Source organism: Drosophila simulans, chromosome 3L (assembly GCF_016746395.2).
Source record: "Drosophila simulans strain w501 chromosome 3L, Prin_Dsim_3.1, whole genome shotgun sequence".
NCBI lineage: Eukaryota > Metazoa > Arthropoda > Insecta > Diptera > Drosophilidae > Drosophila > Drosophila simulans.
In genome coordinates this window covers 10,001,403-10,019,295 of record NC_052522.2, presented here as the reverse complement: position 1 = coordinate 10,019,295, position 17,893 = coordinate 10,001,403, and the positions used below count along the sequence as shown (strand labels likewise).

General features: G+C 42.3%; 4 protein-coding genes across 5 annotated transcripts; 2 read left to right on the top strand and 2 right to left on the bottom strand.

Annotated features, from left to right (window-relative positions):
• Window positions 1–424: 424 nt before the first annotated feature.
• LOC120284782 lies at window positions 425–1,856 on the bottom strand. The gene is made up of 2 exons (XM_039293698.2): window positions 1,024–1,856; window positions 425–899 (listed from the first exon to the last, which is right to left on the bottom strand). Exons 1-2 carry the CDS (start codon window positions 1,068–1,070, stop codon window positions 605–607), a joined length of 342 nt encoding a protein of 113 aa, XP_039149632.1. The 5' UTR covers window positions 1,071–1,856; the 3' UTR covers window positions 425–604.
• A 2,834-nt stretch (window positions 1,857–4,690) lies between these two features.
• Window positions 4,691–9,537, top strand: LOC6737534 (phospholipid scramblase 2). Of its 2 annotated transcripts, XM_002084333.4 has the most exons (5): window positions 4,691–5,100; window positions 5,759–6,128; window positions 7,943–8,433; window positions 8,492–8,650; window positions 8,905–9,537. In XM_002084333.4, exons 1-5 carry the CDS (start codon window positions 4,930–4,932, stop codon window positions 8,962–8,964), a joined length of 1,251 nt encoding a protein of 416 aa, XP_002084369.2. In that variant the 5' UTR covers window positions 4,691–4,929; the 3' UTR covers window positions 8,965–9,537. The 2 variants fall into 2 exon arrangements, with proteins under 2 accessions (XP_002084369.2, XP_016031329.1); XM_016169804.3 differs by lacking the exons at window positions 4,691–5,100; window positions 5,759–6,128 and adding an exon at window positions 6,690–7,089 and having other exon boundaries at window positions 7,956–8,433.
• Window positions 9,538–9,677: 140 nt separating this feature from the next.
• Window positions 9,678–11,891, top strand: LOC6737533 (insulin-like growth factor-binding protein complex acid labile subunit). The gene is made up of 2 exons (XM_002084332.4): window positions 9,678–10,590; window positions 10,648–11,891. Exons 1-2 carry the CDS (start codon window positions 9,976–9,978, stop codon window positions 11,635–11,637), a joined length of 1,605 nt encoding a protein of 534 aa, XP_002084368.1. The 5' UTR covers window positions 9,678–9,975; the 3' UTR covers window positions 11,638–11,891.
• Window positions 11,892–13,430: 1,539 nt separating this feature from the next.
• LOC6737532 lies at window positions 13,431–14,484 on the bottom strand. Its single transcript, XM_002084331.3, has 2 exons — window positions 13,836–14,484; window positions 13,431–13,775 (listed from the first exon to the last, which is right to left on the bottom strand). Exons 1-2 carry the CDS (start codon window positions 14,421–14,423, stop codon window positions 13,461–13,463), a joined length of 903 nt encoding a protein of 300 aa, XP_002084367.2. The 5' UTR covers window positions 14,424–14,484; the 3' UTR covers window positions 13,431–13,460.
• Between the last annotated feature and the right edge of the window lie 3,409 nt (window positions 14,485–17,893).

Genomic DNA, 17,893 nt, shown 5'->3' with positions numbered 1-17,893 from the left:
ATCTGTGAAAACCCCAGAAGGGCAGGCAGATCGATCGGAGCCACCCCTTTGGTCCGCGATGACCTCTGACCCGCTCAGATTCGTAGATGGCGATAGGCTAGACTAGATAGTGGCAGCTGCTCTATTTCGGAGGCAGGCAGACAGGGACCTCGCAGTTGACTGCACATCGAAAGCTGCCCGCGAGTGGGCCTTAACCCTTTTGGGTTACACTGAGAAAAACAATCACAATACTAGATTAGATGCACTTTAACGTACACAATTATGACTGTATCCTAGAGGAATGCATTAGAAATAGAAGTGATATTCTTTTAGCCCTTGCCTTACTTATTAATATTTTTGGATATTCAAAAACTTAAGGAGTCTATAAAAAGCATATGTAAGATATAACAAAGAATTCTTGACCAAGACATTTAATCAATTTCATTTGAGAATATATTACAAATTGTAATTTTAAGTGTGAATCTCTGCTTTATCCCCGCGAATGGCAGCGTAAAAATTCATTCCGAAAACATTTTTAATATGCACGCACGGTGACCCGTGGTTCGCCGCTACCCTCGAACCCTTACCCGCTGACCGAGCTTGATTTGCAGTTCATTTCGGGATGCTACTGCGAACTTGGTGCGGAGTCCTGAGTCCTGAATCCTGGATATTCCTCGGATGGTCCGGCTAGACAGCTGCACCGCCCCTCGCCGTCCTCCGCTGGCCGGTAATTACACGGGGCATTTACTTGGCCTTTTGTTTCGCATCTCGGTTCTTTCAAATTTATTTTCCGCTCCTCGGCGCTGCCCCTTGTTTGCATATCCTCCCAGCATATCCCGTTGAAGGATAAAGGCGCGCGCTTAAATAAGCAATTACCGTGTGCCAGCGACCAGCATCCTGTCAAAGTCCTGCCCAGCGTCCTGCCGAAAAAATACAGAAAAAAAAAACGAGAAAAAGGGTTGAGCCACTCGGCCAGGACAAAGCGCCGCAGAAAAGGGTTCACAAAAAGGGGAAGAAAAATCGAACAAAAATACACACACTCACTCATTTAGCTCGTCCTGCTGTCGGTTCTGATTTAAATTTTTTACCATGACATGTGGCAACCAGACAAGGTCCACCCTGCAAACCCGTTCCTCATTTTTAGAATCCTGCTGCCCGCTACAAAATCTCGTTATTGATTTTTTAGCCAGCTTTAAAAACGGTCAGACAACAAGTTCAAGTTCAACACTTGGTTGGTAATTAATTTTCCAGGGACCGGGCTAAGAGTAAAGTGCGTGCCGGGCTCATTAGCATAGGGCCCCCGGAGAAGGGTCATTGTGCTTTTAATTGGAAAACATTCGGAAGGACGAGGCCAATGGCAGAATGAAAACTCATTAAGATTTCGCCGCACAACCCTTTTCCGCCGGCTTTTCTGACCCAGTTTTCCACTGGCCAGCCGGCTTGTGACCTTCTTCTTCGTGTCCGTGGATCGTAATTAAGCAATTAGCTAGGAAACACTTTCGCCCTTTTGGCATTCCGCTTGTGAACTTGGTAACTGACCCACGCAAGGTGAAATGCTTTGAGCCAGGTGTGTAAAATCCCTCTCTCTGCAGCGCATCGTTTTGTTCACTCTTTTTGTGTATCTGTGGCTCGGCACTTCCTGTCATTCGTTTTGGAAATCGCGACATTGTGATTGCATTTGGCATATGCACATGTGCACTCGATGGCGCAGCTGGCCAAAAGGAGGGCCAAAACAACTGGCCATTGACCAAATGCAGTGGCAGTTGCAATTCCCCCTTTGCGGCATTGACACATTTTTTCGTTTCATTTTTCGCAACGGGGATGTGTGTGTTCCCACGCTTAACTGACCCGACGCAATGTGGATTCGGTTAAATGGTGAAGATTCGCCAGATTTGTGAAGCCATATATGGTCTAAAGATTATTGCAGACTCTTTCGAAAATGTATAAAACTTATTAAGACTATTGATTTCTTTTAATTATCTGCTTATTTATTTTCCATCAAAACATATGTAACTGTTTAATATAAGGATATTTGATGATATTTTATTTAACCGTCAAAATGAATTAAATTAATTAAAAGAAGGCTGATACCTAATTTCAATTTAATGATAAGTTGGAGTACTCAAAATATAGTTAGAAAAACTGTATTATCTAATTTCTTTAAAATTGAATGCACAGCAGAGATCTGTTCTTTATATATTTTTTGACTAAGTTTAGTCTTATTCAATTCATTTTATTTTTATCTTTTCAACATGATTCATAGGTTTTGTGGATCTTTGGCAGCAGCTGCAACTTTTTGGCCGCGTGGCAAAGAAGCTTTGATCGATCGGGACATTAGAAGTCCACTTGATCGCATCTCCGAAACTTGATTTATTGTCAGACGATCCGATCCTTTCGATTTCTTGGCTAAAGACAGGGCCATAAATTAGATCGCCTTTGCGATTGGCGGACAGAAAGTTCAGCAACGCCCGAAATTGTTCCTTGCCAGCAGCTTTAAGGACGAAGCGGCGGCTAATGAGGCGCTTTGCAAGGCTCAAACGTAACCCGATCCACGGCTTTTTAAGGGTCTTTAATGCACAGCGGAAAATAGAATAGGTGCTTTGAATGTACATACATTTTTATGCTAAATATCCAAAGGATATTTGGTTAAACTTAATATGTACACAGTTAACATGATTATTACTTTTTTGCATAACCCATGGTATTGATGTGGGATTTTGTAGCAGTGTAGTTACCCGCATGGCTGTTTACTATTGCATTATGCTCGCTGCTTGCCGCTTGCCTGATTTTTTGAGAGCCTCTCCTGCACTGAACCGTTCAGCGACGGCCCTGGCAAAGGTCATGGGTGGGGCCAAAAGGGGCTAAAAGGTGGAGGTGGCACAAAGGGGGCTGGCCTGGCAACAATTGCTGCACTGCTGAGCCCGGCTTTTGTGCCTTTGGTCGGTTGCCAACCGCAAATATGTTCGCGTTCCCGTTTCCCATTCTTAATGCGAATTCTCAGTCGGTTGTTTTATTTTCGCATTCTGCATTTGCTGCCATTGCAAAGTCAACTAATTGAATGTGCTAAACTCACCCACACACCAGCACAAATATCGCGTTATATGGCGCATTAAGCGCTCAGTTCTGGATTTCTTCCCTGACCCTGATGAGTCCTTCTCCAGGACCCCTCTAGATCCACTAAATCCGGCCTGCACAGAAAGAAACATCAAATTTGAAGCAAATTATGTTTTATTACGAACTTAGTTACTAGCATACATTCATATTATAATTCTATAATAATAAATAAAATAATACTTATTTAGTAACATACATTCATTTAAAAACAACGTAGTAAAAATTGTATTGTGCAGGATTGTGCGTTCTTTTAGGGGATATATTTAGTATATAGAAATATATCAGTAAACATAATGTTCTAAGTTTCTGGCATCAAGGACGAAATGTGTGATTTTGAGCGGTGTGTGGGTGGTCCTCCACCATGACGGTAATGCTGATGACGATTCCTCCATTTCTCGCTGCATTTGTATGGGTAATTACCGTGGTGTGTGTGAGTGAGTGAGGGACGTCTGCTGGATGTCCATGACCATGGGGTGGAATTCTGCTCGCAGTTTTTTTCTATATACACGGTTTTTAGCATTTTTTTCACATTTCAACAGCCCGTCTCTTTCACTCTTACAACAGTCTCTCACCCTGCCCACATTTTTCCCTCTTTTTTTTTTTTGCGTTTTACTTGCGTCGGAAACCGCCATTTTTTATGCGCGCCAACTACGCCGCCCTCTCTACTCCTCTCTCCCTTTCTACCACGCAGCCCCTCTCTGTCACACCCTTGAGGTGTAGGGGAGGCACACCCTCACAATGAAAATTTGCGCATTAGAAAAAATGTGGACTGTTCTCTGAGGCAGTTGTGGCATACAAAATGGATTTATTCAGCATTTTTAAAAACGATACGATTTTTGTTTCTATTTAATTTGGACAGGAATTTTTTTAATATAGTTATAGTATAAGTAAAACAAGAAAAAAACTATATTACAAAAGTTATATAAACGCATTTTTTTAAATAAATAAACGCAGGAAAAGCCTTACTTACTAAAGATCTTATAAAACATGTTCTAGATATAAGCTAAATTTAAAAGTATGCTGAAAACAATAATAATAATTAGTTTAATAAGTAACTTTATGCAAATTCTTATCATTTTAATAAGCATTTGTTCAAGTTTGGAGAAACGGCTTAGTAAAACATTTAGTATGCAAAGTAATATTATTATTTATTTATTTCTTAGAGAATATATAAATACTGTGATTTATTTAAATAAACTAATAATTTCAGAGCGGAGTTGATTAGTTTTTAAATTAAAATTTAAAATTTACCGATTCACAATCAAATTTAAAGAAACCAAGTTTCAAGTTCCTAGGTTTGAGTCTTTACTGAGGGTTCCAATATTGGATGGTATCTTTGCTTGCTGTGTTCTGCTAATAACAGAGCAACGCTGTTATGATAACATTTCATTTATACATGACTTGTACATTGTAATGTAAAAATTGTGTTAAAAAGATTGGTGGCGCCATCTATTCAATTATAAAATATATTTAATATTCGCTAATTTAAATTAAATTACTCATCTTTATATTTTAAGTTATGCATTCCAGGAATTTTCTACATTTTTTTGAACCAGCGTAATGTTACGCTAAAAACTTGGCATATTTAGCGTGTAGCTGGTATTTTTTTGCTCTTCAGTCACGGTTACACTTCGAAGGCCACCTGATTGCGCGAATTGCATTACTATCGAAACTTAACTTTACTTAACAGAAAGTGCGTGCAAGACAAAAACAACATTGTTGCGATTTCGTTGGGGGCGTGGCCGCAACAATTCCCCTCCAGTGCAACAACAACGCAGCACACGGAGAGCAGAAGAAGAGCAGGAAAAGAGGGAAAATCCGGGGAAACCCCACGAAATGAAAAGCAACGTCAATCAGGGCGGTTACGCCCCACCCGGTTTCGGATCCGGATTCCAGCCAAATGCTCCGCCCGCCGAAGGATTCGGCTACCCACCGCCCAGTGGCGGCCACAACGCCCCCTATCCCTCCGCACCCGGTCATCCACAGCCGCCGCCGCCCATGAATTACGTGAGTTCCAAAAGTGTCCGCTCTAGCCGAAGAAAATGCTAGGGAAAGTGGGTGGTGTAGAGGGTGCTTCTTGTACAAGCACAACACAACCATGACGTCATGCCAGTTGATGATATTTGCTTATTTATAAATCCACATTCACACAGTCAGTTTGCTTTGGAATGAAAGAGATTCATTCGAATTGCACGCGAATCCCTGGAATCGGGGGATTGATAAACACAAACAACTGTTTTTTGCCCGCTCACAACATTGAGAACTAAATGTACATACATACTGTAAAACCAGTAAGGCAGACTGGATAAGCAAGTCGAAAGCTAAATACTCTTCCTTAATACATTTACTTATGATAGTGTTTATGGCTTTAATATTTTCAATATGTTTTTCATTCATGCCAAAAGAGCATTTTATTACCATTTAAGTTTTAGACAAACTTAAAATATTACTCATCATTCATGCACAACCGCGTAAAGTTTTCATTATAATAGAAACCGAATAAGAGAGGTTTTTAAACAAATGTATATTATTTACTTCATACATAAGCGTGCCAGAGTGCTGATAAGTACAGCTACATAATACAAGCCAGAGCACAAAAAACTAATCGTAACGCCCATTAAATAAATATTTGACTCATTCTTTGATCAACTCCCGATCGTTGCAGGGGTTTACGCCAGGTCCTCAGCAAGCCGGATACGCTCCAGTTCCCCAAATGCCGCCGTACGGAGAAGCTCCGCCCTACGGGGCCGGACAACCACCTTACATGGGTGGACCAGGTGGTCAGCCCCCGTATGCGGGTGGTCCAGGCGGACAGCCACCTTATGTGGGTGGTCCTGGTGGACAGCCGCCCTACGGAGGAGGAGCACCACCACCACATGCCTTCGGCGGATATCCTCCCGGACCAGCAGGACCAGGGGGACCACCAAACGCATTCGGCGGTTATCCACCGGGACAACCACAACAGCCCATCGTCACGCAGCCGGGAATGGGACCGGGAATGGGTCCGGGGATGGCCCCACAGGGCGGACCAGCAGGCAAGTAATCAAAAACTAGTCTGTAACATGAAACACATGTCCAAAATGTTGGACTCACATATTTCTACACAAATCAGTGTGTTCAAATCATGGCACGATATTTTATCGCTTTCTGCTTCCTTGTTAAGATTATTCATTCCATATCTGAGTTTACTTCTTATATAATCGTACTACGCATACCGCTGAATCAAAACAAGATCGCATCTTTGTGATGTGTCGGTGTGTCGTTGCCCTGCGATTGAGATAATGTCCAATCAGTTGTCTTAAGATTTCTTCGGGTGCAGGCACTGAACCCATCGTCCCAGATAGAGGTAGCTCGTCAAGATCGGTGTAGAACAAAGGTTCCCGCAGAAGCAAAGTGGGGTGCAAATATTAACGTAGTCACTTTGGACAGTGTTAGAGACTTTGTAGTTCTTAGGCAGCCTCTTATCAATTGTATTTTTGTTTACACGTGCATCGGATCCGTCCGAAATAAGCTGAATATCTCTGCCTGATCTTTGGCGCTTATCGGAGTGCCTAGCGTCTGCCTTAATTGAACCAATAAAATAATACAAAGCGTCATTTAAAACGCCCGTCGCCGTGGATGGCGTTGATTTTTCCCGACGAGCAGTTAGTTCATCTCTGTGCTGCAGAGCAGGCAGTCGTGTCAGTCTGGAAAAATGTCCACCGAAAACCCAGCAAGTTGCGTTTCCACGCTGGACCTTAGTGGTGGCGAAAATCGGGGAAACACGGAGGAATCTCATTCCAGGGGCGTGAGGAGCGGCTCCAAGGTGCTGCGGTTCATCTGGCACTCGCTGTATAGCCAGTACAATCAGGTCTGCTCGAGATCCCAGACTCTGAGGCAACTGGTTTGCAGGGAAGCCAACAAACCACTGCCCAAGAAACTCAGACACACCATGCGACTAAATAAGTCGGCCAAGAGAAAGGGCTACGAGTTCTACATAAGCGACGAGGACAGGAGGTAAGGAAGTCATATTGTAGTCTTGACCAGAAATCATAGGGATGAATATGACGGGTTTAAAAGATGAACCTTTAAAGATTTCGAGAGTACAAAGAATGAAATACTCAGCCAGATAATGGATAATTAACAAATCATTAACATTAGGATCATCAAATCATATAAATTACCACCTTTTGGATTAAAAAAAAAAATTAAGTAAAAAAGTGTTTACGCAACGATTAGGAATATATAAAAACACGTTAATACTTAAGATGATAATTATCTAGTTTCGTTAAGGAATGTCTCTTGTAGGTGCAAAAAACTTAATTCAAATCTCTTTTAAACTACAAATATCAGAATTATGTAAATCTTTTCAAGGTTTCCTTACATTGTGAAATTAAATATGTATTAGTAGATTTATCTTTAGAGCCCGTTATAAAGACTATCTTTCTAGCGGCGATTAGATACAAGAGCTGATGGGTGAGGTAGCATAATAGCTTGTGGCTGGGGGTTATCCATGGGATGTGTCAGGAGGGGCATGCTCCATTGTGATGCTTCCAATTAGAAAGGCCGAGCAATTGTGTCGTTGACACTGACCAATTGACACACTGGCCACTGAACGCGCTGAACAAGATGCCCTTTTGTGTGCACTAATTTAATTTGCCCGCCAAGATTATAAGAAGTCGGAAAAAGAGAACATTCTCATAAAGTTCACTTTAAGTTTTATTTTTAAATTTCATTCAATCAAATTAAACCTTAACTGACAGTTAAGTTTAAATGGTGATTCTTTGTTTTGGTTGTATGTTGTATGTATGGCTTTTTAAGCCATACACATTCTATTGAGAACGCATATTGATGAGTGTTATTTTTGCAGGAGACTGGATGAGTATACCTACCGGAATTCCGAACTGTCCGCGCGGATTGGAGTACCTTACGACTATCGACCAGCTTTTAGTTAAGCAGAAGGTCGAGCTGCTCGAGGCCTTCACAGGCTTCGAGACCAACAACAAGTTCACGATCAAGAACGCCCTGGGTCAGAAGGTATATTTCGCGGCAGAGGACAACGACTGCTGCACACGCAATTGCTGTGGTCCTGCGCGACCATTCGATATGCGGGTCTTTGATAACTTCCAGCAGGAAGTGATCCACATGCACCGCCCGCTGGCCTGCTCCTCCTGTCTGTTTCCCTGCTGTCTGCAGAGTATCGAGGTCTCGGCACCACCCGGCAATGTTATCGGCACCATTGAGCAGGAGTGGTCCATCTGTTCGCCATCCTTCCGCATTCTCAACCACGTGGGTGACACGGTGATGCGCATCGAAGGACCTTTCTGCACCTTTTCGCTCTGCGGCGACGTCGAGTTCAATGTATGTTTAGAATATTCAAACGTTCTGTGTGATTTTACTTATATTTTTTGATTCTCAGATTGTTTCGCTCACTGGTGAGAAGATCGGCAAGATCTCGAAGCAGTGGTCGGGCCTGGCACGTGAAATTTTCACGGATGCGGACTTCTTCGGCATCAATTTCCCACTGGACTTGGATGTGCGCATGAAGGCCGTTCTACTCGGCGCCACATTCCTCATAGTAAGTGCTTCCCTTCAGCTAAGATTTATTGTAGTTATTTATCTTTGGCCTCTGCCAATCAGTTGTATAGTGTTCATTTTTATCGGTTCAAGCTGTTAAGACGTCTGCAACGCAGACTTCGTTGGTGCTGAGGTAATGTTAACCCTCCAGCCTATTAAATCCTGCAGCTTAGTTTGAGTAGGCTAGTCCAGCACTAAGTCCTTCACTCGTCAATGTTACCCACACTAAATGAATGCTTTCTGTTTGCCCCACAGGATGCCATGTTCTTTGAGAAAGCCGGAAACCAAGAGACCGATAGGCCCGGAATGCTTTAGGAATCAGGTGGTGGCTTGTGCGTGGATTGTTTATGCGTGGCAACCGATTGTTGTGGCGTTTGTGGCGATTGCGATTGCGATTGCGACGATTAAATGTTGTAAATTATCTTGAGTTGCAACTTTATCCAAATATCTTCCCGGTGAACTGTCGCGTACTAGTCTTCTGTACCAAATGCTTATTGATGAAAATGGATCGCACTAATGAAACTCCTTGTTAATTTTGATGAACATACTGAACTCAGGCTTCCTTCGAGAGGACATTGCCAGAATATAAAAATAATTTTAAGTTGGCATTTTTTGCTATTTCGCCTCATCAACGACTTGTGTAAAGTATTCAACGACAAATCTGCTTTATTTATGAATTTATATTGATGCTCTGAAGCGACAACTAACTAACGAAAGATTCGTTACTGAAACACATGTACTTTAAACTATATGTTGAGTGTCTTATGGATAGAAGAATATATTTAACATTGTGTATTGTTAAGCATCAGGAAATTTATATATACCCCTATGGAACAGTGGGTTTTCTTTTTATGTATTACAACAAAAGTTAAATAAATCATAAACTTATATACTTGTTAACGATGAATTGCTGGTACCCCCAGATAAATTCATAATCCGCAATAATAATGCTCGAAATTGTTAGGGATTCCATTCCAGGGTCATTACCGACAGGCTGGGTATCAGAGTTCTTACCGCTGGGATTAGCTAGAGTACCCTCCACGTTCCCTACATTATTTTGTCTCACAACGAAAATGAATATTTTTAATTTTTTTGAATTTTTGAGAACTATATTAATAGGTGTTTTTCGGAGCAAGCTTCGTGTTGAAAACAATTTCCTCTCGATTGAACTGGACCATCACTAAATCATCAGCTGATTTCGGTAAATGGAATCGGAAACCGGCTTTTAGCTGAACCAAAGAACTGAAACGAGTTTGCTCTGATAAAAATAAACTCAAATTAACGCATTGCACTTGGCTCAAGCAGAAGTTCGTTTTAGTAGTAAAAATGCAGGCGTTGCATGTTTTTGCATTGATGCTTCTGTCCGGAGTGTTCGGGAAGGATCTTCAGGAGTGCGAGGATCTGGGAAAGGGAAGCCATCTCTGTCGGGAAATCGAGAGCTTTGAGCAACTGAATCGATATGTCGGTGAAAACTGGCAAAGTGTGAAGGTGGTCAATGAACACACAGGAATCGAAAGAGCAGAAGATGGGGAACTGCCTGGTCTCTCCAGGCTTTTGGAATTGGATCTATCTGAATCCGGTGGTGTGACTCTGGGCGATAAGGGATTGCAAGATTTTAAGGCGCTGCAGAAGCTAAATCTTACCCACGCTCAGTTGGATGAGCTAAAATCAGAGCAGTTTCCCAACCCATCTGAAATAATAAATTTCGATGTGAGCTACAACGACATATTGGCTATTAGTACCAAGCTGATGAGTGGATTCGCCAACTTGGAGTACGCCAACTTTTCCGAAAACCTGATAGCAGTCATAGAACCCAATGCGTTTAAGCATATGAAAAAGCTGAGATTTCTCGATCTAACCACCAACTATCAGGAAAACATAACTCTTGGCGAAAATGCAAACTTGCGTTTCTTGTCTATAAGTAACAATAATTTGAGAGACGTAAGTGATTATGAATTTAGTTGAAAGCCATGATATATCCTATTTAAATTCCTTTAGTTTCAATGGTGTCACTTTCGCGGACTGCCCAAATTGGAGGAACTGCATCTTCACAGCAATTGGCTGGAGCACCTGGACATGGGAATATTTTACGCGTTGCCCAATCTTCGAGTTTTGAATGTATCCAACAATAATCTATTTGAGATCAAGCGAACACTTTTCATGGCCCCGGGAGAAGTTGCGCCATTGGATTTGCTTGACTATAGCTCGAATAATGTTAAAGTCCTGGATGACTCAGTGTTTTGCAGACTCAAGAAGCTAAGAACTCTCAATTTGTGGCTAAACCAGATAAACAGAATCCATCCGAGGGCCTTTTTGGGACTAAGTTCACTGCAAACTTTGCACTTACAGGGCAATAAGATCTCGGTTCTTCCCGATGACGTCTTTGCAAATCTAACTGCTTTGGAAAAACTCGATCTCAGCAAGAATAACATTAAAAAGCTGGGATTGCGTGTATTTGGTGAAAGGATTCTCCGCAAGCTGATCTACCTGGATTTAAGCAACAACTACATTGCGGATCTGCATCCTCTGGCTCTTTCCTCTATGCCCTTTATCAAGGAACTTAGGCTCAGAAGGAATAGGCTGGTCAGTCTGGATCTTCGCATGTTTGCACCCCTGCGGCAATTACAATTGCTTACGATTAGCAAGAATCGTCTGGAGGAGATTGAAGGTGAAATTCTGGACACTTTGGATCGTCTCAATCATCTGGAGCTCAACAACAATCGTCTCACCTTCTTGCCGGATCTGAAGTCATCCCAAAATCTTTTGCAATTACAAAACATCAATTTGGAGGGAAATCCTTGGCAGTGTCTGTGTCTGGACGAGATTACCTCCTGGTTAAATGGTCGTCAAGTATCTTACGCTCGACCCAGTAGTGCCTACTTCAGTGGAAGGAAACCCCTCTGCGTTGTCACGCCCATGGATAAATGCCTGCGCGACCTTCAAGAAACTAGAGCTCAAGGAATCGTCGAAAGCTATGAGAAGATATAACCTCACTAGACTTGACCTTCATCATATTCATAGGACCAAGAAGTTTCAGAATTCCAATTTAATTTGGGCATAAATCTTGTTTACGAGCTATACATTGGTAATAACTGGCTTCAGTAGAGGTTCAATATACTTATGGCTACCAATTTAAATCATATTTTTTCATCATTTATCACAGTAGTAGTCACATTCATATTCCTGATTGTAAAACGCATTTGTGTCACCAGTTGAGAAGCAATAAATCAATATCCACTAAATGCTGGACTGCAGTTTCTGTTGTGGGTTCCGCTTCGCTCCGCTGACTGACTGGACGTCCGCCCCAGGACCTTGGAGAAGCCTCCGTAAATCACAGACAATTGGATGACCATGAGGGCAAAACTTTTAGCTAGCCAAAGTATTTGGCCAACTGTCGTAAAACAATAAAACGGAAGGCATGCGATGGGCAAAATGGGAGTGGTAGTGAGGGCGACTGGGGCGGAAAACCGAAGCAGAGATTTTCAAATACTTAACACCACTTAAGCGAACAGTTGGACAATGACAATGACGGGGGACTCGGATTGGGATTGGGAATTCCAAAGAGTCCAAGGTGGGGATTTGATTGTTAAGCGTAATTTAGCGCAAGAATTTTTATTAAAATTTCCAATTTGTTTGCAGATAAACTTTCTTGCTGGCCGCAATGAGTTGACTGATTGATCGATGGACTGGGCTGCTAAATGGTATAAGTTGGGCAGGCAGTTGAATGAAACCTAAGACTATATAAAAATGACAAGGGAGTTATGAATGTCTGAACTTCCCCTTTTCGAACAGAGCAAGTTTCCGTGGTCTCGAACTCCCTAACTGCGCTCATTTGACTATGAGTCCAACTATATGAATAGGCTGCAGGGTCAGAGGTTTGAGCAAGTGGCGCACAAGTATTCCAGGTATTCAAACGGGCAACAAAGGAACAATGGACCCGGGAAGTTGGCAACCAGGACATGTGCAGCCAATGCGCAATAACGGGTATAAAGGGCGTAACACGGCGTATCCTTGCTCAACAGCTGCCATAAAAGTTTTACTCCAACGAGGCCTCCAAGCACCTTCAACACTCGGAGGCCACTAATTAAATTAAATTTTCGGTTTCACATTCGCTCGATGAATTAAGTGTCCTGTCAAAGGTGAAAGGTGAAAGGTAAGGGCTCCATGGGCAGAAGACTTTCGTGCGGAAAGCATTTCCTTGCGAGTCCTGTGGACACGGTCCGTTCAATTAATTTGGCCACAAACTTTGCTCGGGCTGTTGTTTGCCCAATTTGATAGCTGAAATTTTCGGCCCGGAAGGAGTTTCGTCCATGACAAACTTGTTGCTCCCGTTCACTGGGGAAATTCCCAGAGCCATCGAGCTCTGAACCCTTGTCAAACCAAAAATGAAGCTCCGCCAAGGTGTCAAAGACATTCTGGCCATCAATTTCACCAGATCGGAACCCCTTTCGACAGCCCAATGCTCTCGTAAAATAAATTCAAATTCTATTTCAAATTTGGTGCCCATCCAATTGGTGGTTTTCCCATTTTTTGTTGCATTTCAGTTGGAGTGGCCACTGCACACTCAAATTTTGTCGGTTAATTACGTTCACGGCTAATTGCATTTTTGTGGCTTGAAATGCCGCAAAATTTGTTAACAAAATATTTGCAAAAACATTTTTGCACAATTAGCCCGATCATTGTGTGCTTTATGCCGCATGTCCGTGTGCATATTCATTATGCGCATTTTTGCACCCGTAAAATGCGAAACTAGGATGGCACTTTAAATTACAATATTGGCGTTTTTGTGGTTGACTGCGTTTTTAATTATCTCAATCGGTAATATCGACAGCGGGCGTGTATTTTTCCTGCTTCGCCAAAGGAGCAGCCCAGGCGAACTTGAAGGATCTTCGCTCCTTGACAGTTGAGCTCCTGCGCTTGGTCACTTGGGAGCTCTTGTCCAGCAGCAACGATAGCTCCGATATAGATGGAAGTAACATGGTATCAAAGTTCTTCAATGTCAGCGCTTCGTCCACCTTCTGGGTGTACTTCATTAGCTCCTCGTGGCATTTCAGTAGGGTTCTCCGGGACTTACTCAAAGTGCTTACCAAGTCATTATAATCGTGCTTATTGCATATAAGAGGGGCCTTAAGGTAGGATGATAGCATTAGTATTTATAAATATTATGCTTAATCAGTTGTCAATACCTTTGATGCGAAACAGAACTTCATGTTGGTTTGGATGGGTCGGACGAAGTTGTCGCTGTAGTCGAGGTAGTTTCCTCGGGAAATGTCCAGGTCATTGTATCGCTCCAAACACAATCCCGTGTTGTGCTTCAGTTCCTCCTTCCACTTGGGCACTTCGAGCAGCCTCTTGGACAACTTTCTGATGCATCGGATGTTTTTCCTTGCCTTCTCGTCCAGTCCACTCAGAGAGTCAGTTGTCTCCTTGAGTTGCCGATTTACTTCGATGATCTGCTGTAAAGCTCGAACTGTGTCCTGTTGTACTACTCTCAGTTCGTCGTTGTCCGAGCTAGACTGTTCGATGTCCAGTCTCATCTGGTCACTTTCCGAAGGACATTCGGCTTTCTTTACTTGTACTGGACGAATTAGGAGGCTCTTCAAATATAGCACCCTTTCTCTCATCTTTTCCAGTTTATTGAAAGTCTTTGAAAGTTCCAACTCCGATGGACACTCCTCTTCCTGGATCGGTATGTTATCTAGAACGGAGATGCTGCAGTGGGTCAGTTCTGATTCACTGGGAGTTTCAAGCAGTCCAGGAGCCTTGCAGTCCATATTTTTAATTTTTTTTTTTTAGCTAACTAATATATGTTGTGTGTAGTCTGAATGTGTACTAAGTCATGGGGTGCTCTGATAAATATATGTGAAATGGCATTACTTTTGGATTTTTATTATTCAATAAACTTATTGTGTTGCTTATAAATGAAACTAAGAGAAGTATTGAAAACCTTCCATAAAGTTTTAGATTTTACCGGTTCTTTAAATACTTAATTTATTTACCTTATAAAATTTCTTATTAACATGATGTTAAGATCATTGTTTCCAGTTTTGGTATTTATGCCTTCAGCGTTTTAATGAAAATGCCTGGCCGGAGTGCCACAAAGTATGTAGCTCGCACAATGTTGCATGCAGAAGAGATTCTTCTCCTTCGGAAAAGGGCACACACCTGAAATTTGGCCAAAAGGGGCTGAAATTCCGTACTGCTAATGATTTTTAATAGCCAAATTGCAAGAAGCTGGTCTGTGGCCTAGATGCTGCAGTGGGTCTCAGCTGCCTTCGTCCTGGAAATGCCTCTTAAAAGCGTATTTGTGGTAGGACTCCAGGCCGACACACACACACACTCTCTTGATGCGGTCAATAAAGTATGCAAAGTGTTAGCGGCAGGTGGGGGGTAAATGTGGGCGGAAAGGTGGGCGGAGTGACCATGCTGACCTTAAAAACAAATTAGTGGCGCTTACTCAACAAGATTGAGTGGCTCGTGTATCGCTGTCATCGGCATCGTCATCGTTGGTATTCTGCTTTTTGGTCAGGGGCGAAATCAGAAAGGGGGATGGACTTTATTAACCAGAAGTTATGAAACCTCCAATTTCATAATGATTTGGATTAGCTAGATAAATCATTTGTAAATAAAAGTCATCTATATTTTACTTATTTCATTACCAAATCAACTAAAATAAAGTCAATTAAATTGCAAGCCCTGATGAAACTAAAATCCATATAAATGAATCTAATTATGAATCCCTATAATTCATATTTTTCCGCGCCACTGTCCATCGACTACGTACTTTGCTCTTGCAGCCGGAGCAAAAAAGGAGGAAAAAATCTGAACTTAATTAATAAAAGAGCCTGCGGCCATTGCTCCTTGATCCTGTGACTGCCTACAGCATCCTGCTGCCAGAATGCATCTATTTATAGGACCCCATATATTAAGTGATGAATATTCATGCGGACTCAGGGGCCGACAATGAAAGAGAACTACGACCACTCCGATGACGCTGCAAATCAACAGTCGAGCATAATTTCTGTTAATAAAAGCGTGTAATAATTTGCCGCCAGCCGAAAACAGGAGTCGCGGGACGGTGAGGGGGTGTCGAAATGCCCAGCATGTGTTGCAAATGATATTATGTAAATGTGACAGCGGCAGCAGCAACAACACAGATGTATCTGCAACTGAATTTTGTATCTTTTTGGTGCGACGTACAGCGGTTGAACCACGAAAACAATGGAACAGAGGGGGGACTGTTGGTGGGCGGGCACAATGCAGACCACATTCTCTGCCAAAACATGGCTTAATGTTGATTAGATGAATTAAACATGCAAAGCCCAAAACCAGCAGCAGTTGTTGTCGAATTTGGTATCTCTGGGCCAAACAATAAACGGCAGCATAAAATAGATATGTCCGTGCATTGCGTATTTACTGGGCTTGTGGGTTTTTCCGTTGGAAATGAAATTAGTGCAGCCTTTTAACTTTTGCGCGGCAATTGAATAACTTTAATTGGTAATAAAACTAAGCCCACATTGAGCCGGAAATTGCGAACCTGCAGCTGGCAAAGCCAATAGCCAATTGCCAATCACCAATCACCAGGGTCGTTTCAAAGGGGTAACTACACAAATCCGCAATTCCCCTTTTTGGCCGCAAGCTGTTTACGATCCTGCCAACTTTAATAGTAAATAACAACAATAACAAGCGCCGCAGGAGCAGCTGCTCAAAGTTTCAGAACAATACAAAAAAAGGGAAATTCAGGGAAAGCCAGCAGTAGCTATGCTATACCCAGAGAAAAATCGGAGGAAAGAAAAGTTGGAAAACACTTTACTTTGATGACCGTCCAAGTCTTTTGCTCTCGACGTTGTCGCCATGGCTGCCATTCAAATGGCTCGCTTAATTTTACCCTCACCGCGGGGATTGTGGCAACTTTTTAATGACTCCTGGACATATTGTCCGCCCAGGTTGTCATTTCATCTTCGCCTCGTCGGGTGACAGGCTCAGTGCGATGGAATCCACTTTTCGGGAATGCCAAAGTGACAGTTTTCTTTTAGGTAAAAAAATTCGCTGTTTCTATAACCTGGAAATTGTAGAACGGATTTCAAAGGAAGTACGACAAGGTTTCAGGAATCTATTAAAGCAGAAACTTTGTATAAATAATTTTCGAACTTGAACTTATTGAAATGCTAAGGTACTAATGCTAAATGCTAAATAGTACTAATGATGCACAACCTGTATTAATAAGATTAATTTGAGATTTTTACAACTTCTTCACACCTTTATATTCCAAACGAAATAAATCAATTGCTTAGAAATAACGTTTGAAAAAAGGATATTATATTTATTTGAATATTCCTAAAATGAAAGGGCAGCAAATAGTCAGCGACATGGCAGATCGACTGCATCCATTTTTTCAGACGATGGTTAGGCCCAATCATTATTGATTTCCTGAGTGGATGCCCCAATCGCGTTCGCAGACTTATCTGGAAAAGGGTGAGCTCCAAGTAGCACTTGGGGCGCTTTGACAGAAACTTTCTTTTGTACATATTATTTATGCCCGGCTCCCGGGGGCTCCAGGCGGTGGTGGAGTGGGTGAAATGGGGGGTCAGAGGTCCCCTCAATACAAGTGGCTCCTGTCACGGCTGTTATTGCTCTTTTATTTGTATTGGCTTTGGGCCTGGTTGCTACATTTTTTAATTTATGTAGCAGCTGTTGCTCCGGCGTAAATGTCAAATGCATTGGTTTGCTTTTTGTTTTCCTTTTTAAAGGGGGTTGGAAATAGGAGGAAATGGGAGAAAGTCAAAGCCCGGGACTCATAATGTGTTAAGTTTTCGCCCCGACGAGTGAGTGGCTCGTGCTCGAGTTGTTGGCAAACAGTTTGGCTCCTTGGCCAAAACGCCGCTCCACTTCGTCCAACTTCGAGCTTTAAGTGGCACTGAAAGTTTCACCCAAAAGAGGCCAGCAAACTAATTATTTAGTTTCGCTTCGTTCCGTTTGGCAGCGGCAAATGCCAAACGTCAGCCAAATATCAATAAAAACTCCAATCGAGATCTATTTCAATTAACTTGTTAAGAAACTTTTTAATTAACGGCACTGCAGCTCCTGTACACTTCCTTTTTCCTTCTTTGCTCCGCTGAATGCAGCCTGAATTTATGGCTGCTCCTAATTGGGCAACAATAAAGCAAAGGAAAAAGGACTCACAAGGGGGGTCTTTAGAAATGGACGAGTCCTGTGATATGTAAATGTTTATAAATCAAGTTGC

Bases quoted from the DNA above. Each gene is read 5' to 3' on its own strand.
- LOC6737533 (XM_002084332.4), top strand. From the start codon at position 9,976: ATGCAGGCGTTGCATGTTTTTGCATTGATGCTTCTGTCCGGAGTGTTC. The intron at 10,591-10,647 runs GTAAGTGATTAT...AAATTCCTTTAG, and splicing joins GTAACAATAATTTGAGAGAC to TTTCAATGGTGTCACTTTCG.
- LOC6737532 (XM_002084331.3), bottom strand. From the start codon at position 14,423: ATGGACTGCAAGGCTCCTGGACTGCTTGAAACTCCCAGTGAATCAGAA. The intron at 13,776-13,835 runs GTATTGACAACT...TCCTACCTTAAG, and splicing joins AGTTCTGTTTCGCATCAAAG to GCCCCTCTTATATGCAATAA.
- LOC120284782 (XM_039293698.2), bottom strand. From the start codon at position 1,070: ATGGTAAAAAATTTAAATCAGAACCGACAGCAGGACGAGCTAAATGA. The intron at 900-1,023 runs GTGAGTGTGTGT...TTTTTTCGGCAG, and splicing joins CAGCAGGACGAGCTAAATGA to GACGCTGGGCAGGACTTTGA.
- LOC6737534 (XM_002084333.4), top strand. From the start codon at position 4,930: ATGAAAAGCAACGTCAATCAGGGCGGTTACGCCCCACCCGGTTTCGGA. The intron at 5,101-5,758 runs GTGAGTTCCAAA...CGATCGTTGCAG, and splicing joins CGCCGCCGCCCATGAATTAC to GGGTTTACGCCAGGTCCTCA. The intron at 6,129-7,942 runs GCAAGTAATCAA...TTATTTTTGCAG, and splicing joins CCCACAGGGCGGACCAGCAG to GAGACTGGATGAGTATACCT.